The 27,620-nt window shown below is 38.1% G+C and overlaps 1 protein-coding gene across 2 annotated transcripts; it reads left to right on the plus strand.

The window, feature by feature from the left end:
* The first annotated feature begins 638 nt into the window (after positions 1-638).
* On the plus strand, positions 639-21,154 carry AMTN (amelotin). 2 transcript variants are annotated; one of them, XM_003265709.3, is made up of 9 exons: positions 639-724; positions 834-902; positions 4,793-4,876; positions 5,876-5,941; positions 6,878-6,967; positions 10,741-10,776; positions 11,201-11,227; positions 19,205-19,466; positions 20,866-21,154. In XM_003265709.3, the coding sequence occupies exons 2-9, from the start codon at positions 849-851 to the stop codon at positions 20,874-20,876; spliced, it is 630 nt and encodes a 209-aa protein (XP_003265757.1). In that variant the 5' UTR covers positions 639-724; positions 834-848; the 3' UTR covers positions 20,877-21,154. The 2 variants fall into 2 exon arrangements, with proteins under 2 accessions (XP_003265757.1, XP_012354834.1); XM_012499380.2 differs by having other exon boundaries at positions 4,796-4,876.
* Positions 21,155-27,620: the final 6,466 nt, after the last annotated feature.

A 27,620-nucleotide genomic window follows, 5' to 3' on the forward strand; every position in this document is an offset into this window, starting at 1 on the left:
CATTACTTAAATATACATATCCTCTGATACATTACTTCTAAGAATAACACCTACGAAAATACTCCCACATGTGTGAAAAAAAAGGTTTTATAAGAATGGTGCTTGTGATAACTTTGTAATTACAAAATAAAATGGAAATGGATTAAATGTTCATCAAAAAGAAATGTGATACAATGTGCACCCATTAAATAAATAAAATAAACCTGTATGTACTAACACATAAAGTTGTCCATTATTTAAGTAAACATAAGTTCCAGAGCAATCTACATAATAGACTTCATTTTTTAAGCTATGCACAGAGCCCTATATTTCAATGTTTGATTTATGTGTTCATACTTACATGATAAAACACATACATCTGAGAAATCATTTGGGAAGAAGAAGGAGGTGAAGAAGCATTTAAATTATTTTATTGTCTGCATCTTTTTTTAATTACATAAGGCATGTCTCCTTGAAACACCTTCTATTCAAATGGTAGACATTGGGTAATATAATGTCTGCAGCTAATAACCCACCTAATGAAGTGTTGGGAAATGAAAAAAAAACAAATGATTTAACAGACAGCTAAATCCTGATTGGTCTCTCAGTTTCCAATCTCCTGGAACTGAGTTTAAATTTCTTCTACAAACACATACATCATTGAAGGGTAAAATTTTTCACCAGAGTAAACTTGAGAAATCAACTGGACCTTGAGTATTGTACATTTTGCCTCCTGGACACAAAGGTAACATTAATTGACCATGTTTCAAGTAGAACATTCGTTTTTTAAAATATCATTTTCTCTTAAAAGGAAAAAAAATACATGGAAGAGTAACACTGTTTTGTTGTTGTAGGTAGCAATTTGAAACATGAAGACTACGATGCTACTGTTTTGTCTTCTAGGATCAACTCGGTCATTACCAGTAAGTATGTTATGTTTGTTTTATATGCCAACCAGCTTCAACAGCATCTCTAGCTGCAGACCTACCTCTCTCCTGCCCTCCATCAAAACTGCTCTGTTTTGTGACTCATTCCCTGAGAGTGTCCAGTGTTTATTTTCCAAAACAGAAAATGACAAGCTAATAAGCTGTTGGTACATATTTCAATGTACTTGCATTTTTTTAAATGCATCCACTCCATCGTGGTAAAGGGTCAATTATTTTGGCAGAGCAATAGGCTAGAAATTAGGAGAAAAATGAATGCGTTAAGTGGATGATTGTTCTATTTTCCAAAAAGAAGTTTTTTCTTGGCAACTAGTTATTTGCTCATGAATAAAGAGGTAAATTATATTTTCTAGTTTTTCTACTTGGAAACACTAAATATCTAGATTGTATAAATTCTCAAAAAGACCACCAAAACATATGATATCAAAGGCATAGGATTAAAATGATCAAAATTTTTGACGTAGAACATTTCATCATAAATAGTATTCACATATAACAGGAAAAAATAAAAAAGCACTAGAACTCCAACATTTACTCCATTATTTTGTAGATATAGGGATGAATGGTTTGGATCTCTAGTGGACTTTGACTGTTCAAGATGGTTCAAGACCATTAAGAAAAAAATTACAATATACTTGCTATGAAATAACAGAATAAAAGAAAGCATATTTAGTTGGGCCTCAAGCTTACTCAATACTTCTGCATCCATTCATACAATCAACAAATATTTATTAAAAACTTTCTATATGCCAGACATTGTGCTAGGTGCTGAAGAAACAGTAGTGAGAAGGGAAAGAAAAGCATAATTCTTCGTGGTGTTCACAAGGATTGTAGACATTAATTTTTTTTATTTTTTTAACTTTTTTTATTTTTACCAGTGTCACTTGCCAAATTTTTTATTTTTTACTCAAATGATTTTTAAAGAAATGTTAAATTATAAATAATAACTGTGATTAGTTATGTGAAGGAAATGAACAGGGTGGGATTATGTGGGGGGAAGATGAAACAAGATACAGTAGCCAACCTCCTTCTTACTTTATCCCAAACACATACGTGTGTGTGTGTGTGTGTGTGTGTGTCCTCCTTGAAAGAAGTTGTCTGTAAAAGTTTACTTTTCTAAACAAGGTAAAGTATGAAGTTAATTTTTTTATAAAACAAATGGTTCTTTCACTTCGTCAAATACATTTATCAAAAGATTATTCAAAATACAGTTTCTCTAGTATAGTTAAATTACCACATAATTGGTGAAAACTCAAAACAAGCAAAACTTTCCAGGAGCGCAGCTCTCACGTGAGGTGGGCTGAGGTGGAGCAGGTCGGCTGTGCAGGCCACAGCGGATTGCTAATAGACAGTGAGAGCAGCTAGAGAGCTAGTGGGGCAGGGCAGCAGGGAGGCGACACTGAAATATCTATTCAGTATAGAAACAATACCAAATGAAACATCAGGACACATAGACAAGGTATTTTTTATTATTTGTAAGTGAATTTATTGAGTTAGCATAAAGCTATAAAGAGTGAATCCATTTGAAAATGTGGACATACAACAGCCTAGCAATTATTTTCAGTAGATCAAAAGTTTGAGGACAGGACCAGATAGAAAACACAATGAGTAGAAGAAATAAATACAAGACAAATCAGATTTACAGAAAGTGAAGGCCCTAGAGGAAAACAAGATTTTATTCCTTCAACAAATATCTGTTGAGTGCTTACTATATGCCAGACATGGATTTAACTTTTTGAGATGGATCATTGAATAAACCACAGTGAAGTCTATATTTTAGCAAGGAAACAAATGATAAATGGTGAGCAGTCTAAATCAGTAGGTCACATGACAGGTTAGGAGACGGTGAGCACTATGAAGAAAAGATCCCAGAGTAGGGTGAGATGGAGCAGGCTGGTGGTGCACAGTGGAGAAGGGGCAGGCTGCATGTTCAGGAAAGCAGTCAGGTTTGGCTTCATAAGAGGGAAATTCAAGTAAAGAAACAGGTGAGAGAGTAAAGCCAATGTTCACGGAAAAAACATTCCAGACAGAGGGAACAGGTAGAGGTGAAATTCTGAAGCAGGAATGGACTTTACCTGTTACAGAAACAGCAAAAAGGCTGGATGGCCAGAGCAGAGTGAGGGAGGAGAAATGAGGTAGGAAAGATCAGAGAGCTACTGGGGGCCCAGAGCCCTGTAGACCACTGTGGGGTCTCTGGGTTTTACTCTGAGTGAAATTGACAGTCGTTGGCCAGCAAGGTGGCTCACGCCCATAATCCCAACACTTTGGGGGCCAAGGCAGGCGGATCACTTGAGATCAGGAGTTCAAGACCAGCCTGACCAATATGGTGAAACCCCGTCTCTACTAAAAATACGAAAAATTAGCTGGACATGGTGGTGTGCACCGGTAATCCCAGCTACTCAGGAGGCTGAGGCAGGAGAATCGTTTGAACCTGGGAGGTGGAGGTTGCAGTGAGCCAAGATCATGCCACTGCACTCCAATCTGGATGGCAGAACAAGGCTCCACTTAAAAAAAAAAGAAGAAGAAGAAAAGAAAGAAAAGAATGAAAAGAAAAAAAATTGGTAGTCATTGCAGGGACTGAGCAAAGGAGCAACAAGATTAGACTATCATTTTCACAGGGTCACTCTGGCTACTATACTAACAATAGATTGTGGCAGATGAAAAGACTTACTTACAAAATATATATGTATTATACATATGTATATATATGTATATGTATATATAATCTTAAAGCTGAAAGGGACCTCCTAGAACAGGTAATACCAACCTCTCTTTTTTTTTTTTTTTTTTTTGTGAGACAGAGTCTCACTCTGCAACCTCTGGCTCCCGGGTTCAAGTGATTCTCCTTCCTCAACCTCCCGAGTAGCTGGGATTATAGGCATGCACCACCATGCTCAGCTAATTTTTGTATTTTTAGTAAAGACAGAGTTTCATCATGTTAGCCAGGTTGGTCCTGAACTCCTGACCTCAAGTGGTCCGCCCGCCTTGGCCTCCCAAAGTGCTGGGATTACAGGCGTGAGCCACCGTGCCCAGCCCCAACCTCTCCTCATAACTAAGGGGGAAACTCCAACATGAAACCAAAACTGCTCCAGGGTAACCTTAGATGACTCAAGGGCTGGTGCAGAGCCAGAGGGCCACACCCCTGTGCCTTCCAGGATGCCTCCAGGAGCAAAAGCAGATTTGCTCAACCTGGCAAAACAGAAGTTTTTTATTCTGAGACTAAGAGCACTTACAGGGATCTAGCATTGGCTCTGCTGCTCACCATGTCACCTTGGGCAAGTTACTGTAAGCATCAGTTGCCTCATCTATTAGACAAAATAATACAACTAGACCAAATGTGTAGGAGGAATATTTTCATATCTAAAATTCAGTGATTTTTAATATACTAATAAAATATCCAGGCCAGGAGGAAAAACTGAACTTCTGTTACAAGAGTGATGTGGCAGGCATGGCAATAGTGGGAAGCTTCATGAAAAGGTAGTAAGAATGACGGCAGCTTACCACAAGCCCTGAGAAAAAGTAAATGTGCACAGAGCTAAGGTACAGATTATATATTCATGTCCTGGCAGAACAGAAAGGCAGGTACAGAAAAGAAATGGGAGCCAAGAACCACCACAAGATATCCCATGTGCTCGGTGCATCCCAGCCCCCTTCCCCCGACACCATCCCACCCCTCCTGGGCTGGCATTTTTCCACTCTACAATTACATGTCCTACCATGCACATAATGTGTCAGGGAATTAAACTCCTCTAAAATACACAAAGCCTAAAAGATAGACATTTTTGCATTGGGGGCAACCTGGATATAAATGGATACAAAATCTTAAACACATTCTTGCCTCATCAAATATGTATTTGTTTTCACAAAAGCAGCTCAAACCTGCTTTGGGACTCCCTCCCACAAAACTGGCTCCAGATCAGGGAACACTACCAAACCAACAGCAGTCAAATCAGGTAAGACTCCTACAGTACGGAACACGTACAAACCGGTAAAGAAAACACGTTAAGACTGGTCGGTTTAAAATCAAAATTTACATGAAGACTGTACAAGATGGAACAAGAGGGAGGCTTTTCATTTGGGAGTGGGAAAAAGAACCGATATAATTTTCTGAAAAATTCGAATAGGAAAAGTAAAGTACTGTAATTCTTTTTCCTTTTATCTGAATAATCATTTGGTTTAGCAGTGAAATCTAGTCAACTTTGAAAAGAAATAGCTATATCTATTTACAAAGGTTGGTCATCTATGGCCTTGAGGTACTGTGGCATTATCATATGCAGTGTTTGCCAGCAATAGCAGGGAATCAGAGATGATCTATAAAAAATAACTGCAGATTTCCTCCTGGTTTTGTAAAGTTTCATTGTTGCTGATGTGTTGATGTGTTGCTGTTCAATCTGTTTCTTCAAAGCGTATTTAAATACTTTTGAAAACTGCATTACCTTTTGGCTACTGCCCTCCGTCCCACTTCAACTCTTCCTCTGCTGTGAAGGGCCATGGCTTACCTACTTCTACATTTTGTGAAGTAGGATAATCAGATAACACTGGAGTCTAAAGTCTTCTCCTCAGTCAACAGAACACTCAAGTCAAGAACCATTCTCCCCCCTTAAGGAATCTGAATCTTATACAATTTGGGAACTTTCTTTAAGAAAAAGAATACAAAATTAGATATGTAAAATTAAGTACTGAAATAAATATTTATAATGTGATAAGAAATAAGAGTAAATCACAAATTTTCTTAAGCTGATAAGTACAGTAAGCTTGAGACATTGCTAGGGCACCTCCCAGGGCCACAAAGGGGGCAATGCTAGTGAGAGGCCCCGAGGCTTCATCTTTATTTACCTTCATAGTAAATCCACCTCTGACGGGAGTGTCAATTACATGAGGATATCCACCATTGACAGAGTAAGGAAAGCAGACAACCTCTTGTCTCATACATCACTTTCAATCCCCTGCAGGTCTTTCCTTCTTTAAGTCTGATACCATTAACACAGATGCTCACACTGGGGCCAGATCTGCATCTGGTAAGTGATCTTTTATATCATTTTAATACCCATTGTGAAATAAATATAATGCCTAATGTTACAATAGGGGGAGCGTGCATATGGGTGTGTATATCCACAAATGAAAACACACACGTACTTATTCACATAGATACGTTGAAAGAGAGGAGAGAAGAGTCCAAGAGAGTTGAACATCATTAAATGTTTTTCTTAGCAAGACAGTCTCTAAACAAATGGATCTAATTGTTTCCTTCTCCAGTTTCTCTACCCTCTTCTCCTCCTCTCTCCATTCCTCCACCATACCTTCCTTAATGCCCCTACAGCATCCACACATCCACATAAACACTATCACTGCTATTATCACCCACAATGACAGGAGCAAACTGGAAGAGACAAAGATCTTCAGTGTCTTCTTATAGAATATCTGTATAGATCTTCAGTCCTGTCATAGAATATCTGTATAATCTGTTTGAGAAGAACAATAAGTTTCTTTCCTGACTTAAAGTGGATTTTTTAGTGGTCAAATTTAAATATAATTCATGTTCCAGACAAAATATGTAGTCTTAACCTCATAATTTTCACGTACAACCTAGAGGAGTTAATTTCTTAATTGTAAAAAAGCTATCAAAAAATTTTCAGGAACAATTGCTCTTGTAGCCAAAAAGGGAAAGCAAGGATAAAAATAAATCACAAGTAATTATCAAACAGAATAGGTTAAATGCCAAAGAAAAACTTAACAGGGGAAAAGTTAGCAATAGCCCTTGTAGTTGTACAAGCAGGCTAAATAAGTCTTTAAATTTCATCTTTGTGTCTAAGTATACATGCAATAGAATACTATGTATTTACATAGCAAATCCTTCCTTTAAATATATTTTACGTTTAGTAAAAACATTTTAGTTTCCTAAATATCCAAACTGAAAAAAAAATACAATGAAATTCTTCTTCCTTGCCCTACAGTTAAATCCTGCTGCAGGAATGACACCTGGTACCCAGACCCACCCATTGACCCTGGGAGGGTTGAATATACAACAGCAACTGCACCCACATGTAAGTTGAACAGCTGGACTTTAGTTTTAACATTAGAGAGCATTTTCTCTCAGGTGAAAGCCTACAGTAGAAACAAAATTTTTTAAAGCTTCTTGAAAATTTTGCCCAGATTGTTAACTGACGAATGTTCTGCTGAACATAGACCAGTATTTGGCAAGCTGGTTCTTAATGAAAATTCATAAACATACCCAGAGAACTGACCATGCTACCCCACAACCTCTCTAGAATATATGTTTAATGGACAGGAAACCTTGAAAAGTTGGAAAAGATTGAAAAGTGAAAAATGTATGGGGGGAAATTGAGAGATCCCAGGTTTTTTTCTAGCATATTTGCTTTCTCTTGAAGACTTTCTTGGTGACCAAGATCATCTCAATGAAAAATTAAGAGGTGGATAAAGTTTATCTTCAGCAAATCTAATTGTCCCATTTTTGTGCCCTTTTTTTCATTCCTCCTTGAAAGTCCCCAAGGACTTTTCAGTATCTACCACTTCCCACTATCACTTGCTTTCAAAAAAAAGAAACCTGAAAATCCTCTTACACTAAGATATAACTGACATACTTTAGGCATCACCTGTTTTTGAAGTGTTTGCATTTTAACATTGAACAAATTTCAAATTTGTACCTTCTCAAAACTTTTCTAAATAGCATAATAGGCTCTAGAGGGGCTGGGTGCAGTGGCCCACACTGTAATCCCAGCACTTTGGAATGCCAAGGCAGGAGAATCACTTGAGCCCAGGGGTTTGAGACCAGCCTGGGCAACATAGTGAGACTTATCTCTACAAAAAATAAAATAAAATAAATATCCAGGCGTGGTGGGGCTCACCTATAGTCCTAGGTACTCAGAAGGCTGAGGTGGGAGGATCACTTGAGCAAGGGAGGTCAAGGCTGCAGTGAGCAGCGACTGTGTCACTGCACTCCATCCTGGGTGATGGAGGGGGATTCTGTCTCAAAAAAAAAAGAAAAGGAAAAGAAAGGCTCTGGAGGAAAATACAATAATCCTTTTACAGCAAGACTAAGTTGTTTGTAGATAACTTATTCTCCCCAACATGTGACCTCAGCCCCCATTACCCAACATAATGGTCTAATTTTTTGTAGAAGCATTTATTATTGTGTAAGTAATATATGTTAATTATAAAGAATTTAGGAAATTTAAATTTTCTAAAATTTACATATAAGCAAGAAAGAAAATAAAATTCACTTGGAATCTCATTAGCCATAATCAAACACTGTCAACATTCTAGAGTATGTCCTTCCAGTCTTTTTTCTATACATATAAGTACATTTTTAAAGAAAATGTTTTTGCTATATTTCATGGTTTGTAACATGCTTTTTTCCACAAATATATTTTGAATAGTTTTCATGTTTAAAATATTCACTTACAATGTTGTTTTTAATGACTGCTTAGTAGTCCATGGTATACTAAATTACTTATTATGAAAATTTGGGGGTTTTTCCAAAGTCTTTGCTTCTATAAATAACTCTACAGTGAGCATCCTTGTGACTAAGTCTATGATATTCCAATGATTATTTCCTTTGCACCAACTCTTAGGAATAGAATATCTGGGGCCAAAGACACAAAAAGTATCTTGATAATAAAAATTATGATAATAAAAGTGACCCTCTGAAAAAGATTTAAGATGCAAATAAAAAGAGATTCTCTGTAACAGGTGATCATAGTATAATCTACATACTGATTGCCCAGCTTCAGTCTCCACTGTTGCCCTCCTCTAACCTTGACGGTAGACTTACTACATCTTCATGTTCCCCAGAGAGTACCCTCCTAAGTCAAGGCATTAGTGGAACCTGGAGATATTACAAAAGTTTCAGTGTAGTTTCACATTGTATACTCTCTATGCAATATTATAAATCAGTCTCCATTTGCTGTGGCAATTCTTCAATGTCTCTAGGATGTGCTACCACCAGGGTTTCCCATACCTGACCTTCCCCTGGGCAGCTCTAGTCCCTCCAGCCCTGCCTTTCCCTGTGCAGAGTGGCTTATTATCTCTGCCACAACCTGGACACCTACTGGTGGCTCGCATTTATCAAAGAAAGATGAACCATGCTGGTGAACTCTAGAACCAAACAATTTCTGGTTAAATGTCAGCTCTACACTTATATGATGTTGGCCAAGTTACTTAACCACTCTGTGGCTCATTTTGCTCAAAATTTAAAATGGGCATTAAAGTAGAACCTTCCTCTACAGCTGTTGCAAAGATCAAATGAGTAAATATATAGAAAACACTTAAAACAATGCCTGCCGCATAGTAAACGTGCGATGTGTTAGCTATTACGATTTCAAATAATTTCCCTACCAACAACTAAGAAAAAAGTCCTCTTTATTGTTATATTGGTGAACAATTAGAGTACCTTTCATTACAGTTTTTACTTAGACATCTATGGTTTCCTCTTTTTATCTTTTTGTTCTTTCCACTCCAACTTTCCATTAAAGAAGAAATTTCCATTTCATTTTCTTCTAAATCCGAAATGTACCAACCACTTTCCCATTGCCACGTGAAGGCTAGTTGGGTTTTTTGTTCTTGTTTTGTTGTCCTTTTTTGTCAGTAGACAAGCACCTGATTGTAAGGCTTTTTAATAAATGTATGTAATTTTTCCTTGTAGGCATTCCATAGTTCCATAATTCCTGCACCAACTGTCTTGGGAAACAATAGTTAACAGTCTATTTCATAAGACTTTCAAATCTTCTGGTTTGGTAATTATGAAATTAAGAGTCCCATTTTGATTACTTTCCTGACACTTTGAATTTTCTATAGAAAGAAGAATAAATTTTTAAAACCGTCGCTTTCTTTGACAAACTTCAGGCCAGTTCTCAGAGTAGCAGAGAGTATGGGAGAATGCCAACACCTCACTCAAATCTTTTTCATCTTTTTGTGAACTAAATTTATAATATTTAGTTTGTTATCAGTGACCCTTGAATTATTTCTTGCCTAGTACTAAGAGCTATGCCAATGCCAGGGGTTACTGAACAATATTCCCTATAATTGCTTTATTTTAACAGCAAGATGTCCAGACAACTGTTGCAAGACTAAATGTATATACCTCAAGAAATCTTTACATTTGAAAATACCCATCGCATGTTTTAATGTGTCTTCTGAGATGCCATTTGAAAGAAATCTATACATTTTAACATTATGTTACTTGAAATAATTTTCAGTTTGGAGACGTCTTGAGAACAATTTTTTTGTTGTTTATCCAGTTTACTAACTTCTATCTTCTAAATGTGCTATCTTGAACTGGTTTCTAAATCTCTCTAGGACTGATATTCTTTTTACAAATTGGAAAAGTTCCAAACTCCCATCCAGATCTGTGAATTTATATCTGTGATTATAGATAATACATTAGTAATAAATATCTGCTTAACAGATACTATATCCTTTTAAGAAGGTATCAATGGCCGGACAAGGTGGCTCACGCCTGTAATCCAAGAGCTTTGGGAGGCTGAGGCAGGCAGATCACAATGTCAGGAGTTTGAGACCAGCCTGACCAACATGGTGAAACCCCGTCTCTACTAAAAATATAAAAAATTAACTGGGCATAGTAGCAGGCAGCTTTAATCCCAGCTACTCAGGAGGCTGAGGCAGGAGAATCACTTGAACCCAGGAGGCAGAGGTTGCAGTGAGCCGAGACCATGCCACTGCACTCCAGCCTGGGCAACAGAGCAAGACTCCATCTCCAAAAAAAAAAAAACAAAGATATCAGCATTTATACCATCTTCCAGAACTTACTTTTGAATGAGTTTTTCTCTCATTTTTTCAGATCTTACCAATTTTTGTCACACAACTTGGAGCCCAGGTAAAAATTATGCTTAATATTGTCTTGATTTTAAATCACCTTGCTGTGAAATATTTATTCTTACCTCAATTCACTAGATAGTTGTGAGGTTTTCAATGTACTTTGTGCTATATGGACACTGATAATCACAAGAGCTTGCTTTCTGCATAAGTTTTCTTCAATGAACATCCACTTAATGATAGAAAAATATATAATTTTTGGATGGAGATTAACTCATTACTCAAAAAATGAATGTTAGCAGTCTCGTATCATATGCTGACTTGAGTTTTGTAATATAGATAATAAGGCAGTTTAACATATTATTGGAAAGGCAAAATCTCTATAATCTTTGAAAGTATTTTAAGTTTTAAGTGATATTATACATATATTACTACAAATATATTAAAATGTGTCTAACAAATTGTCTTTGTCATTTTGCTTTTAGGGCACTATCCTAAGCTCAGAGGAATTGGTAAAAAAACTAAAAATACTATTTCAAATTATTTTCACTTCTATCACAATGTTTTCTGTCCTCATATAGTCTCTTTTGACCATAAATCCAAAATATGCTAGGTACTACAATGAACTGAACATTTTTATAGTAACTTGCATTAGATTATCCTTTCTTTGTTTGGGGATTTCATTGTACTTCTCCAGCTATTTTTCTCTTTTTTTTATTATTATACTTTAAGTTTAAGGGTACATGTGCACAATGTGCAGGTTTGTTACATATGTATCCATGCGCCATGTTGGTTTGCTGCACCCATTAACTCGTCATTTAGCATTAGGTATATCTCCTAATGCTGTCCCTCCACCCTCCCCCCACCCCACAACAGTCCCCGGAGTGTGATGTTCCCCTTCTTGTGTCCATGAGTTCTCATTGTTCAGTTCCCACCTATGAGTGAGAACATGCGGTGTTTGGTTTTTTGTCCTTGCGATAGTTCACTGAGAATGATGGTTTCCAGTTTCATCCATGTCCCTACAAAGGACATGAACTCATCATTTTTTATGGCTGCATAGTATTCCATGGTGTATATGTGCCACATTTTCTTAATCCAGTCTACCGTTGTTGGACATTTGGGTTGGTTCCAAGTCTTTGCTATTGTGAATAGTGCCACAATAAACATACGTGTGCATGTGTCTTTATAGCAACATGATTTACAGTCCTTTGGGTATATACCCAGTAATGGGATGGCTGGGTCAAATGGTATTTCTAGTTCTAGATCCCTGAGGAATTGCCACACTGACTTCCACAATGGTTGAACTAGTTTACAGTCCCACCAACAGTGTAAAAGTGTTCCTATTTCTCCACATCCTCTCCAGCACCTGTTGTTTCCTGACTTTTTAATGATGGCCATTCTAACTGGTGTGAGATGGTATCTCACTGTGGTTTTGATTTGCATTTCTCTGATGGCCAGTGATGATGAGCATTTTTTCATGTGTTTTTTGGCTGCACAAATGTCTTCTTTTGAGAAGTGTCTGTTCTTGTCCTTTGCCCACTTTTTGATGGGGTTGTTTTTTTCTTGTAAATTTCTTTCAGTTCATTGTAGATTCTGGACATTAGCCCTTTGTCAGATGAGTAGGTTGCGAAAATTTTCTCCCATTTTATAGGTTGCCTGCTCACTCTGATGGTAGTTTCTTTTGCTGTGCAGAAGTTCTTTAGTTTAATTAGATCCCATTTGTCAATTTTGGCTTATGTTGCCATTGCTTTTGGTGTTTTAGACATGAAGTCCTTGCCCATGCCTATGTCCTGAATGGTATTGCCTAGGTTTTCTTCTAGGGTTTTTATGGTTTTAGATCTAACATGTAAGTCTTTAATCCATCTTCAGTTAATTTTTGTATAAGGTGTAAGGAAGGGATCCAGTTTCAGCTTTCTACATATGGCTAGCCAGTTTTCCCAGCACTATTTATTAAATAGGGAATCCTTTTCCCATTGCTTGTTTTTGTCAGGTTTGTCAAAGATCAGATAGTTGTAGATATGCGGCATCATTTCTGAGGGCTCTGTTCTGTTCCATTGATCTATGTCTCTGTTTTGGTACCAGTACCATGCTGTTTTGGTTACTGTAGCCTTGTAGTATAGTTTGAAGTCAGGTAGCATGATGCCTCCAGCTTTGTTCTTTTGGCTTAGGATTGACTTGGTGATGCGGGCTCTTTTTTTGTTCCATATGAACTTTAAAGTAGTTTTTTCCAATTCTGTGAAGAAAGTCATTGGTAGCTTGATGGGGATGGCATTGAATCTATAAATTACCTTGGGCAGTATGGCCGTTTTCACGATATTGGTTCTTCCAACCCATGAGCATGGAATGTTCTTCCCTTTGTTTGTATCCTCTTTTATTTCATTGAGTAGTTGCTTGTAGTTCTCCTTGAAGAGGTCCTTCACGTCCCTTGTAAATTGGATTCCTAGGTATTTTATTCCCTTTGAAACAATTGTGAATGGGAGTTCACTCATGATTTGGCTCTCTGTTTCTCTGTTATTGGTGTACAAGAATGCTTGTGATTTTTGTACATTGATTTTGTATCCTGAGACTTTGCTGAAGTTGCTAATCAGCTTAAGGAGATTTTGGGCTGAGACAATGGGGTTTTCTAGATATACAATCATGTCATCTGCAAACAGGGACAATTTGATTTCCTCTTTTCCTAATTGAATACCCTTTATTTCCTTCTCCTGCCTGATTGCCCTGGCCAGAACTTCCAACACTATGTTGAATAGGAGTGGTGAGAGAGGGCATCCCTGTCTTGTGCCAGTTTTCAAAGGGAATGCTTCCAGCTTTTGCCCATTCAGTCTGATATTGGCTGTGGGTTTGTCATAGATAGCTCTTATTATTCTGAGATACATCCCATCAATACCTAATTTATTGAGAGTTTTTAGCATGAAGGGTTGTTGAATTTTGTCAAAGGCCTTTTCTGCAGCTATTGAGATAATCATGTGGTTTTTGTCTTTGGTTCTGTTTATATGCTGGATTACATTTATTGATTTGCATTATGTTGAACCAGCCTTGCATCCCAGGGATGAAGCCCATCTGATCATGGTGGATAAGCTTTTTGATGTGCTGCTGGATTCGGTTTGCCAGTATTTTATTGAGGTTTTTTGCATCAATGTTCATCAAGGATATTGGTCTAAAATTCTCTTTTTTGGTTGTGTCTCTGCCAGGCTTTGGTATCAGGATGATGCTGGCCTCATAAAATGTATTAGGGAGGATTCCCTCTTTTTCTGTTGATTGGAATAGTTTCAGAAGGAATGGTACCAGTTCCTCCTTGTACCCCTGGTAGAATTCGGGTATGAATCCATCAGGTCCTGGACTCTTTATGGTTGGTAATCTATTGATTATTGCCACAATTTCAGAGCCTGTTGTTGGTCTATTCAGAGATTCAACTTCTTCCTGGTTTAGTCTTGGGAGAGTGTATTTGTCAAGGAATTTATCCATTTCCTCTAGATTTTCTAGTTTATTTGCATAGAGGTGTTTGTAGTATTCTCTGATGGTAGATTGTATTTCGGTGGGATCAGTGGTGATATCCCGTTTATCATTTTTTATTGTGTCTATTTGATTCTTCTCTCTTTTCTTCTTTATTAGTCTTGCTAGTAGTCTATCAATTTTGTTGATCTTTTCAAAAAACCAGCTCCTGGATTCATTAATTTTTTGAATGCTTTTTTGTGTCTCTATTTCCTTCAGTTCTGCTCTGATTTTAGTTATTTCTTTCCTTCTGCTAGCTTTTGAATGTGTTTGCTCTTGCTTTTCTAGTTCTTTTAATTGTGATGTTAGGGTGTCAATTTTGGATCTGTCCTGCTTTCTCTTGTGGGCATTTAGTGCTATAAATTTCCCTCTACACACTGCTTTGAATGTGTCCCAGAGATTCTGGTATGTTGTGTCTTTGTTCTCGTTGGTTTCAAAGAACATCTTTATTTCTGCCTTCATTTCATTATGTACCCAGTAGTCATTCAGGATCAGGTTGTTCAGTTTCCATGTAGTTGAGCGTTTTTGAGTGAGTTTCTTAATCCTGAGTTCTAGTTTGATTACACTGTGGTCTGAGAGACAGTTTGTTGTAATTTCTGTTCTTTTACATTTGCTGAGGAGAGCTTTACTTCCAACTATGTGGTCAATTTTGGAATAGGTGTGGTGTGGTGCCGAAAAAATGTATATTCTATTGATTTGGGGTGGAGAGTTCTGTAGATGTCTATTAGGTCTGCTTGCTGCAGAGCTGAGTTCAATTCCTGGGTATCCTTGTTAACTTTCTGTCTCATTGATCTGTCTAATGTTGACAGTGGGGTGTTAAAATCTCCAATTATTATTGTGTGGGAGTCTAAGTCTCTTTGTAGGCCACTCAGGACTTGCTTTATGAATCTGGGTGCTCCTGTATTGGGTGCATATATATTTAGGACAGTTAGCTCTTCTTGTTGAATTGATCCCTTTACCATTATGTAATGGCCTTCTTTGTCTCTTTTGATCTTTGTTAGTTTAAAGTCTATTTTATCAGAGACTAGGATTGCAACCCCTGCCTTTTTTTGTTTTCCATTTGCTTCATAGATCTTCCTCCATCCCTTTATTTTGAGTCTATGTGTGTCTCTGCACGTGAGATGGGTTTCCTGAATACAGCACACTGATGTGTCTTGACTCCTTATCCAGTTTGCCAGTCTGTGTCTTTTAATTGGAGCATTTAGCCCATTTACATTTAAAGTTAATATTGTTATGTGTGAATTTGATCCTGTCATTATGATGTTAGCTGGATATTTTGCTCGTTAGTTGATGCAGTTTCTTCCTAGCCTTGATGGTCTTTACAATTTGGCATGTTTTTGCAGTGGCTGGTACCAGTTATTCCTTTCCATGTTTAGTGCTTCCTTCAGGAGCTCTTTTAGGGCAGGCCTGGTGGTGACAAAATCTCTCAGCATTTGCTTGTCTGTAAAGTATTTTATTTCTCCTTCACTTATGAAGCTTAGTTTGGCTGGATAGGAAATTCTGGGTTGAAAATTCTTTTCTTTAAGAATGTTGAATATTGGCCCCCACTCTCTTCTGGCTTGTAGAGTTTCTGCCGAGAGATCTGCTGTTAGTCTGATGGGCTTCCCTTTGTGGGTAACCCGACCTTTCTCTCTGGCTGCCCTTAACATTTTTTCCTTCATTTCAACTTTGGTGAATCTGACAATTATGTGTCTTGGAGTTGCTCTTCTCAAGGAGTATCTTTGTGGTGTTCTCTGTATTTCCTGAATCTGACTGTTGGCCTGCCTTGCTAGATTGGGGAAGTTCTCCTGGATAATATCTTGCAGAGTGTTTTCCAACTTGGTTCCATTCTCCCCGTCATTTTCAGGTACACCTATCAGATGTAGATTTGGTCTTTTCACATAGTCCCATATTTCTTGGAGGCTTTTTTCATTTCTTTTTATTCTTTTTTCTCTAAACTTCCCTTCTCACTTCATTTCATTCATTTCATCTTCCATCACTGATACCCTTTCTTCCAATTGATCGCATCAGCTACTGAGGCTTCTGCATTCTTCACATAGTTCTTGAAACTTGGCTTTCAGCTCCATCAGCTCCTTCAAGCACTTCTCTGCATTGGTTATTTTAGTTATACATTCATCTAATTTTTTTCAAAGTTTTTACCTTCTTTGCCATTGGTTTGAGTTTCCTCCTGTAGCTTGGAGTAGTTTGATCGTCTGAAGCCTTCTTCTCTCAACTCGTCAAAGTCATTCTCTGTCCACCTTTGTTCCATTGCTGGTGAGGAACTGCGTTCCTTTGGAGGAGGAGAGGCTTTTTAGAGTTTCCAGTTTTTCTACTCTGTTTTCTCCCCATCTTTGTAGTTTTTTTCTACTTTTGGTCTTTGACGATGGTGATGTACGGATGGGTTTTTGGTGTGGGTGTCCTTTCTGTTTGTTAGTTTTCCTTCTAACAGACAGGACCATCAGCTGCAGGTCTGTTGCAGCTTGCTAGAGGTCCACTCCAGACCCTGTTTGGCTGGGTGTCAGCAGCGGTGGCTGCAGAACAGCAGATTTTCGTGAACCGCAAAATCAGCTGTCTGATAGTTCCTCTGGAAGTTTTGTCTCAGAGGAATACCCGGCCGAGTGAGGTGTCAGTCTGTCCCTACTGGGGAGTGCCTCCCAGTTAGGCTGCTCAGGGGTCAGGGACCCACTTTAGGAGGCAGTCTGCCCGTTCTCAGATCTCCAGCTGCGTGCTGGGAGAACCACTACTCTCTTCAAAGCTGTCAGACAGGGACATTTAAGTCTGCAGAGGTTACTGCTGTCTTTTTGTCTGTGCCCTGCCCCCAGAGGTGGAGCCTACAGAGGCAGGCAGGCCTCCTTGAGCTGTGGTGGGCTCCACCCAGTTCGACCTGCCTGGCTGCTTTGTTTACCTAAGCAAGCCTGGGCAATGGCGGGCACCCCTCCCCCAGGCTCGCTGCCACCTTGCAGTTTGATCTCAGACTGCTGTGCTAGCAATCAGCGAGACTCCGTGGGCATAGGACCCTCCGAGCCAGGTGCGGGACACAATCTGCTGGTGTGCCATTTTCCAAGCCCATTGGAAAAGCACAGTATTAGGGTGGGACTGACCCGATTTTCCAGGTGCCATCTGTCACCCCTTTCTTTGACTAGGAAAGGGAACTCCCTGACCCCTTGCACTTCCCGAGTGAGGCAGTGCCTTGCCCTGCTTTGGCTCTCACACGGTGCGCTGCACTGACTGTCCTGCACCCACTGTTTGGCACTCCCCAGTGAGATGAACCCGGTACCTCAGATGGTAATGCAGAAATCACCTGTCTTCTGCGTCACTCACGCTGGGAGCTGTAGACGGAGCTGTTCCTATTCGGCCATCTTGGCTCCACCTTCTCCAGCTATTTTTCTATTAATTTGACTTAGCTTTTGTTTCCGTTTATTGCTATCAGATTCAGTTCTATCCAGAAAGGCAATGCACATTTTTTAACTTCATAAGGATTTCAGTCTAGGATTATAAGCTATTGAAATGTATGCAAATGTAGAATAATATAAATATTGAGTTTTTATGGGAAAGATTAAATTCCTTGACTTGGATTTTTAATTTTTATGGAAATATATATCGTTTTCCAGCATCAGATAGTGATAAATGAACTCTTTCCTACACACATAAATAATTGGAGGGCTGTACCTAAATACAGTTCATATCACCATTGCTAGACACTTCTATGCATTCCTCTATAGGTCCTTTTCTAGAGAAAAGGACTTGAATTAACATGATATCTAAACATGACAACAGTACAGAATTGAGGCAATATTTGGGAACACAGTTATTCAACAGCTTTTCTATTATGGAAAATGTAGATATTTTCTATATTGTCCATAAATAATCACCATGTAATGGGGCTAGTGTCTGTTTTGCCAACATTGATACACGAACATCCATATCCAGCTACTGAAGGTTCTTCTATATAACCAGCACTTTAGCAGATCCTTTACATATGTTGCCTTCAACCTTCCCCAAAGCACAAAGCAGATATTTTTGACCCAGCTTTACAGATAAAGAAACTGAGGTTAAAAGTTTAAGTAATTTAGGCCTCAAAGGCAACAATGACAAGAAGAGAGTGGATCCAGATCCAATGCCATTTTTTAACCTACTACACTAGTGGTTTTTCAAACATTTTTAATACAACTCACAATAGCAACTACATTTTTCATGCAGCTTAACACACACACACACACACACACATTCACGAAACAGCATTCACCTTTACTATATAGAATGCACTACTATTCTACTGCCTGTTTTATTGTTTAATGATGACTGACACTCACTTTTTTTACTTCAAAACTGTGGATGTCACAACCCTCAGTTTGAAAACGTCTATACTCCTATCTGTCATCCAGCGTAAGTCTAATTCTGGTTTCGATATCTCTTAAATGTAACACGGTTTTTCCCAAACTTCATTCCTTACCCAGCAAATCAGGATGGCATCAAAAGCTGGTTAAAAAGGCAGATTGCTAGGTCCTGCTCCAGACCTGCTCGATCAGAATCTCTCTAAAAATGAAAAACTCCAATAGACAGGAATTCTTTATGTATCCTCAAGGAACACACAATAGCTGAATTGCCAGGATAAATGTTTCTGACTGAATATTCTAACACCTTTGAAAAATACATCAAAAAAACTTGAAGGGATGAAAGCCATCAGGATTAATCTACTTGAATCAATTTTTCCATTAATTTTTAATCTCAAATTATTTTTTGAAAAAAAATGTTATGAGCAAAAGAAAGATTACATGTTAGGTTTAATAATATGTAATTTATTTCTGAGGGAAATGGAGCATAGCAAACAGTCCCAGTATTGAATCAGACTAGGCTGGAGCAAGGGTATATTTCCCCTGAGGAATGCCAGGTCTTTGCTGTCTTCTCTGACTTTACTCTCTCCATCTTTCCATTCCTACCCAAACTTGCTCCCCTTAAAAGAGAAAAGAAAATGTGCTGCTTTTAACTTTGTTTTCTGTTTGCCTCCCTCATTCCAGCCACAAATCTTCACGAGCCTCATCATCCATTCCTTGTTCCCGGGAGGCATCCTGCCCACCAGTCAGGCAGGGGCTAATCCAGATGTCCAGGATGGAAGCCTTCCAGCAGGAGGAGCAGGTGTAAATCCTGCCATCCAGGGAACCCCAGCAGGCCACCTCCCAACTCCCAGTGGCACAGATGATGACTTTGCAGTGACCACCCCTGCAGGCATCCAAAGGAACACACATGCCATTGAGGAAACCACCACAGAATCAGCAAATGGTAAATTCTCCTAGCTTGGAACATGCTTCTTGGTTATAAAAGTCATCTGCAGAATGGAAAAGAGGAGTTCTTTGTCTTGCCTTGACAAATGCAGATCTTAGTAAGATTAGGAAGCCCCTTTACTCACTCACAGTTGACTCCAGCAACATGAGGGAATATTTTTACTCAGCCACCAACCCTCTGGTATTAACACTGAAGGAAGAATTGTTGTGAGTGGTTTTGGTTGTTTTGAGACAGGGTCTTGCTCTGTTGCCCAGACTGGAGTGCAGTGGTGTGATCTCAGCTCACTGCAACCCTCGCCTCCCGGGTTCAAGCGATTCTCATGTCTCAGCCTCCCAGTAGCTAGGATTACAGGCACACGTCACCACACATGGCTAATTTTTGTATTTTTAGTAGAGACAGGGTTCAACCATGTTGGCCAGGCTGGTCTCGAACTCCTGACCTCAAGTGATCCACCGGCCTCGGCCTCCCAAAGTGCTGGGATTACGGGAGTGAGCCACTGGACCTGACCATACTGGCTAATTTTTGTATTATTTGTAAAAACGGGGTTTTGCCAAACACCGCATGTTCTCACTCATAGGTGGGAATTGAACAATAAGAACTCATGGACATAGGAAGGGGAACATCACACTCTGGGGACTGTTGTGGGGTGGGGGGAGGGGGGAGGAACAGCATTAGGAGATACACCTAATGCTAAATGACGAGCTAATGGGTGCAGGAAATCAACATGGCACATGGATACATATGTAACAAACCTGCACATTGTGCACATGTACCCTAAAACCTAAAGTATAATAAAAAAAAAAAAAAAAAAAAACAGGGTTTTGCCATGTTGCCCAGGCTGGTCTAGAACTCCTGGCCTCAAGCAATCTGCCCGCCTCGGCCTCCCAAAGTGCTGGGATTGCAGGCATGAGCCACCATGCCTGGCCTGAAAGATTTTTAATTGTTGGCATAACACACGTTCCATTTTGGGTCAGAACTGAAAATACTTGGTAGTAGACGGTGTTCCTCACCCCAATACGCACACACGCACATAGAGGCCTATAGGAGACACACTTCAGTTCATCATGACCCTGTCTCCACTCACTGATGGAGCCTCAGAACCTTCCTACTGCAATACTGTAAGCAGCCACTAGTGATAGCTAGCAGAGCAGATAAACCCATCTGCCGTTCTTATATGGCACTTAAGAAATGTGACAAAAATAAGCTTTTCTTGCACCCACAAGCAAAGTTAATTGTTTAATATGTGAAAATGTCTAGAACCAAATATCCTTAGAGATAACTAAAGAATGATATGGATGCTCCTAATCCTGGAAAAGAAACTTGGATCTCAAGTAAAAAATATTTAAGTTTAATATACTTTTTACCTACATTTAAAAGGTGTTTTATTTTCTTCCAGGAATTGAGTAAGCTGTTTCAAATTTTTTCAACTAAGCTGCCTCGAATTTGGTGATACATGTGAATCTTTATCATTGATTATATTATGGAATAGATTGAGACACATTGGATAGTCTTAGAAGAAATTAATTCTTAATTTACCTGAAAATATTCTTGAAATTTCAGAAAATATATTCTATGTGGAGAATACCAACTTTTAAAAACAATAATTAAATGGATAAATTTGTCTTTGAAATATAACATTATGCTGCCTGGATGATATGCATATTAAAACATATTTGGAAAACTGACTCTTTTTCTTCTTTGGAGATAGAAGAAAGTTGGCCCTTACAGAAACTACATTTCCTCAGGGCACTAACATGATACTCCAGGTCTAGAACTTTCTTTGGAAGTAGGAAGCACAGCAGTCAAGAAAGGGACACCCAGCAATGTGAAGACAAATTCTGGTCTCTTCACAGCTACCTCATCATTCGCTTTCTTATAAGAGCCACAAACTTAATTTTTAATAAGCAGAGTACTTTCGAACATCTAAAACATACAGTACAAAGAATTATAAATCATAATTCTGCCTATCCTCAAGTGTTTATATTCAGAACTCATGATAATGGCATTTAATGTTTAATTCTAGTATGCTTGAGTGTGAAAAATGGCATTGAAAAAAGTAATCATAATCACTAAAACAAACCAAGGTGATACTCTTGCTCCATTCACCTAAAAGGTAGAAATTAATCTCATTTAAGCTTATAACAGACCATTGCAGTTCATCTGTAGTGAGGGGGATTAATACAAACTGCAGTAGAGCCTCCCAAAAAGAAAGGTATGGATGGGGTTAATAACATTTCTCACTATATATGGCTCAACTCCATCAGTATGCAACAAATGTAAATATGCACCATGAAATATATTCTATGTTTAGTGTATCAGGTGGTTACAGATTTGCTAGTGGTTAATGATTTATTAGTCACCTTGTTTCAGATATGCAGAAGCTGAATAACTTACTTATAAACTGTCAAGATTCATGACCAAATGAGAGTAAATTAGTATTCAAACTTCCAAAAATATTTTGCCACTTGTGATAATAATTAAAAGTGCTTTTTCTGGCTTTTGGCCAGAAAAACTTTGACAAGGTAATGGATACCAAAGTCTAGAGAAGTGCTATCCAAAAGAAATATAATGTGAGCCACATATGTGTCTGTAAATTTTCTAGTTGCCACATGAAAAAGGTAAAAAGAAGTAGAAAAATTATTTCTTTTTTATTGAGACAGAGTCTCACTCTGTCACCCAGGCTGGAGTACAATGGCACAATCTTGGCTCACTGCGACCTCCACCTCCCAAGTTCAAGCGACTCTCTTGTGTCTCAGCCTCCCAAGTAGATGGAATTACAGGCGTGTGCCACCATACCCAGCTAATTTTTGTATTTTTAGTAGAGACAGGGTTTCACCATGTTGGTCAGGCTGGTCTCAAACTCTTGGCTTCAGGTGATCCACCCACCTCAGCCTCCCAAAGTGCTGGGATTACAGGTGTGAGCCACCGCACCCGGCCAAAAGTAGACAAAATTAATTTTAATAATATATGTTATTAATGTAATAAATCCAAAATACTCATTCTAACATGTATTCAATATTTTTAAATTATTAATGATCTATTTTACATTCTTTATTTTTGTTACTAAATCTTTGAAATCCAATATATATTCTCATTTACATCTCACTTTGAGCTAGCCACATTTCAAGAGCTCAATTAGCCACTACCGTGTTGAACAGCACAGGTCTAGGGAAGAAGAACCATGAGGTTAATAGTAACACCCCTACTTAACCAATGGGGAATCTAAACCTTGTTTTGTGTAAGTAACACGTCCAAGATCACACAGGAGCTAGCATTTTGTGAAGGTGGGCTTTGAACTTAGTTTTGCATAAAAGTTATGAAGTTTAAAGAAACTCTTAATCATCAAAAATAAAATGCTGATTTAATCAATAATGCTAGAGGAAAGACTGGATCATCTTTCTATTCTTTTTATTAAAAAAGATACTATGAAATCATTGTCACATGAAGAGACAAATGTCAAAAAGTGTAAGGAATAAGTATTATAAAGATGTGTCAGGGCCAGAAGCAGTGGTTCATGCCTGTAATCCCGCACTTTGGGAGGCCAAGGCACGCAGATCGCTTAGCCCAGGAGCTTGAGACCAGCCAGGGCTACATGGCGAAACCCTGTCTCCACAAAAAGTGAAAAAGCTGGACATGGTGGCGTTTGCCAATGGTCGTAACCACTGGGGAGGCTGAGGCGGGAGGATCACTTGAGCCTAAGAGGTCAAGGCTGCAGTGAGCTTTGATCATGCCTCTGTACTCCAGCCTGGTCATCAGAGTGAGATCCTGTCTCAAAAAAAAAAAAAAAAAAAAAAGATTTGTCAAGTAGTTAAACAATAACCATCTAGATTTTGTGATGTTTATGTGGGTTGTCAGCTTTTTTAATTAATAATTTGTTGTGACATCTTTCTTCATTTGAAATAAACTTTCACTCTCTTACTAAATTTTATTTTTAATTTTGTACTCTTTTTTCTCTGTTGTCATAAGTCCATCCTGGCATTGCTGAGATATTGACATTCTGCCTGGCCATCAGTCTTCACAGGTTACTACTATATTCTACTCACCCGCATTTTGCCTCCCCCTGCTTCCCCTGGGAAGACTCTGCAAAGATGCCTTAGATCCCTCTGCCTAAACTCTGTCCTAGGACTCTCATACCCCATCACTCCTGAGACTGGCACAGCCATTAATGCTGCCCCCTGGGGCACGTCTAAAAGAAGGGCTGAGCTTCCCTCTCCTGCCTTTCAGTTTCTCCTAAGCTACCTGGGGTTCTACTGTTCTCCACGCTGATCCCTTCTTCACAGGGCATCTTATCAGAGACACAGATCCTAAGCTCTTTCTTCCCTGCTTCCTTGTCTTCTCCTAGTTTGTATAATCTTTTCCGTTATATTATGGAGAAGAGGGCAAAAATATTGGCATTGATCCATCCTTCCAGATCTATTTTATGGAATTTACTTTATACCAAATGCTTCAGATCTTGGCTTTTAAAACCAAAATTATTTTCCCTCAAACTATTGTTTCTACCATAAAATTCTGAAGTTTGTTTTGAAGCTGAAAGGCCAAGAATATACTACTTTTTATCTTTCAGTATTTCTGCTCTTCCTTTTTTCTCTGAGGGAATGGATTCTAAAGTCTAGGGAAGAGTGATCTGATAGAAATATAATGTAAGCCACAAATGTAATTTTAAATTTCCTAGTAGCCACATGAAAAAGACAAACAGATGCAGATAAAACGAATTTTATGAATATATATTTAAGTGAATAGATTCCCAATATAATATTTTTACATATATTCAATATAAAAAAATAAACTATTTTACATTTTTTGTTATTGTTACTAAGTCGTTGAAATCCAATGTGTATTTCCATTTACATCTCAATTTGAACTAGCCACAATTCAAGTGCTTGATAGTCACATGTGGCTAGTGGCTACCGTATTAGACAATTAGCACAGGTCTAGATTGAATGAAGGAAGAGCTACAAGGTTAAAAGTAATAACGTAGAACAAAAATACACTGGTAAACTATGCAAAATTCTGGTGAAAGAAATCAAAGATCTAAATAAATGGAGAAATATTTTATGTATTAATGGATAGGAAGATTTATATTGTCAAGATGTCAGTTCTTCCCAACTTGATTTATAGGTTAAATGCCATCCCACTCAGAATCTCAGCAAGTTATTTTGTGGATTTTGACAAATTAATTTTAGAGTTTATATGGAAAGCCAAAAGACCCAGAATAGGCAACACAATATTGACACTACTCAACTTCAAGACTGACTATAAAACTGTAGTAATTAAGACAGTGTGGTATTGATGAAATAATACAAAATTAGATCAGTAAAACAGAACAGAGTCTCAAAATGGATCCACACAAATATAGACAACTGACCTTTAGCAAAGAAAGGCAACTCAGTACAGAAATGATGATCACTGGACATCCCTATGCAAAAAAAAAAAAGGCAGACTTTAGACACATTATACCTTTATGCCTAAATGTAAAATACAAACTATAAAATACCTAGAAGATAACACAGGAGAAAATCTAGGTGGCCTTGAATTTGGTTGTGACTTTTTAGATACAATACCAAAAGCACTATCCATGAAAGAAAAAATAAAGTTGGGCTTCATTAAAATTGAAAACTTCTCTTCTGCCAAAAACAGTGTTAACAGAATGAGGAGATATGCCATAGACTAGGGAAAAGATCTTTGCAAAACATATATCTTATAAAGAAGTCATATACAAAATATACAAAGAACTCAAAACTCAGTAAGAAGAAAACAAACTAATTTAAAAATCAGCAAAGATCTGAAGACATCTCACCAAAGAAAATACACAAATTTTAAATATGCATATGAAAAATGCTCAATATCACATGTCAGCATGAAATTACAAATTCAGAAACACTGAGATATCATTATATATCTATTAAAACAGCTAAACCCTGTAACACTTTATAATACCAAATGCTGTCAAAGATGTGAAACACCATGAATTCTCATTCATTGCTAATGGGAATGCAAAATGATAGAGCTACCTCAGAAGACAATTTGGCAGTTTCTTAAAAAAACTAACAAACTCTTAACCATACAATCCTTGGAATTTACCCCAATAGTTCAAAATTTATGTTCACACAAGAATCTACATAATTCATAATTTATAATTCATAATTGCCAAAACTTAGAAGCAATCAAGAAGTCCTTGAATAGGTTAATGAATGAAAAAACTGTGGTACATCCAGAGAATGAAATATTATTCTGTGATAAAAATAAACTGTCAAACCACAAGATATGAAGGACCCTTAAATGCATTATTGGTAACTGAAAGAAGCCAATCTTAAAAAGCTACATACTGGCTGGGTGTGGTGGCTCATTACCGAAATACCAACACTTTGAGAGGCCGAGGCAGGAGGACTGCTCGAGCACAGGAGTTTGAGACCACCCTAGGCAAAATAGTGAGACCTCATCTCTACAAAAATAAAAATAAAAATTAGCCAGGCTTGGTGGTGTCTGTAGTCTTAGCTACTCAGGAGGTTGAGCTGGGAGAATCGCTTGAGCCTAGGAAGTTGAGTCATGATGACACCACTGCACCATTCCAGCCTGAGTGACAGGGTGAGGCCCTGTCTAATGCTACAAGAGCTGCTGTTGAAGAAGGCATTGTTTTGGGAGGGGGTTGTGCCCTGCTTCGATGCATTCCGGCCTTGGACTCATTGACTCCAGCTAATGAAGATCAAAAAATTGGTATAGAAATTATTAAAAGAACACGCAAAATTCCAGCAATGACCATTGCTAAAAATGCAGGTGTTGAAGGATCTTTGATAGTTGAGAAAATTATGCAAAGTTCCTCAGAAGTTAGTTATGATGCAATGGTTGGAGATTTTGTGAATATGGTGGAAAAAGGAATTATCGACCCAACAAAGTTTGTGAGAAACTATTTTATTGGATGCTGCTTGTGTGGCCTCTCTGTTAACTACAGCAGAAGTTGTAGTCACAAAAATTCCTAAAGAAGAGAAGGACCCTGGAATGGGTGCAATGGGTGGAATGGGAGGTGGTATGGGAGGTGGCATGTTCTAACTCCTAGACTAGTGCTTTACCTTTATTAATGAACTGTGACAGGAAGCCCAAGGCAGTGTTCCTCACCAGTAACTTCAGAGGAGTCAGCTGAAGAAAATAAAGAAAAAGGCTGGCTGAAAATCACTATAACCATCAGTTACTGGTTTCAGTTGACAAAATATATAATGGTTTACTGCTGTCATTGTCTATGCCTACAGATAATTTATTTTGTATTTTTGAATAAAAAAACATTTGTACATTCCTGATACTGGGTACAAGAGCCATGTACCAATGTACTGCTTTCAACTTAAATCACTGAGGCATTTTTACTACTATTCTGTTAAAATCAGGATTTTAGTGCTTACCACCAGATGAGAAGTTAAGCAGCCTTTCTGTGGAGAGTGAGAATAATTGTGTACAAAGTACAGAAATATCCAATTATGTGACAACCTTTGTGTAATAAAAATTTGTTTAAAGTTAAAAAAAAAAAAACCAGCCTGCCCAGTATGATGAAACCCTGTCTTTACACTGTATGGTTCTAGCTACATGATCTTTCTGGAAAAGGCAAAAACATGGGGATAGCAAAATGATCAGTAGTTGCCAGAGGTTCAGGAGGAAGGGAGGATGAATAGGTGGAAGACAGAAGATTTTTTTAGGGAGATGAAACTATTCCATATGACACCATAATAGTGGATACGTGCCATTATACATTTATCAAAATCCATAAAATACACAATGCCAAGAGTGAACGCTAATGTAAACTATAGAATTTAGTTAATAATGTATTTTATTGGATCATATATATCTTAATGTACAATTGTAGCACCAATTGTAACAAATGTGCCACATTAACGCAAGATGTGAATAGAATTAACTGCAGGGGAAAGGAAGAGGCGGTGTGAGTGAGAACTCCCTGTACTTCTTCCTCAATTTTTCTGTAAACACGAAACTACTTTTAAAAGTCTATTAATTTCCCTAAAATATGCCAAAATAAAAGAAAAACCCACTGGTTAGTATTTTAAAATATTAGCCCACAGTGTTTGCAAATTGGTGTGGTTTGCTTAAAATGATCTCCCCCTAGTGGTGCTGAGACAGAAAAACTAAAGGAGTAGTGAACTGGCTGTG

The sequence above is a fragment of the Nomascus leucogenys genome, chromosome 9 (assembly GCF_006542625.1).
Source record: "Nomascus leucogenys isolate Asia chromosome 9, Asia_NLE_v1, whole genome shotgun sequence".
NCBI classification, from domain to species: domain Eukaryota; kingdom Metazoa; phylum Chordata; class Mammalia; order Primates; family Hylobatidae; genus Nomascus; species Nomascus leucogenys.

Bases quoted from the DNA above. Each gene is read 5' to 3' on its own strand.
- AMTN (XM_003265709.3), top strand. From the start codon at position 849: ATGAAGACTACGATGCTACTGTTTTGTCTTCTAGGATCAACTCGGTCA. The intron at 6,968-10,740 runs GTAAGTTGAACA...TCATTTTTTCAG, and splicing joins AACAGCAACTGCACCCACAT to ATCTTACCAATTTTTGTCAC. The intron at 10,777-11,200 runs GTAAAAATTATG...TTTTGCTTTTAG, and splicing joins TCACACAACTTGGAGCCCAG to GGCACTATCCTAAGCTCAGA.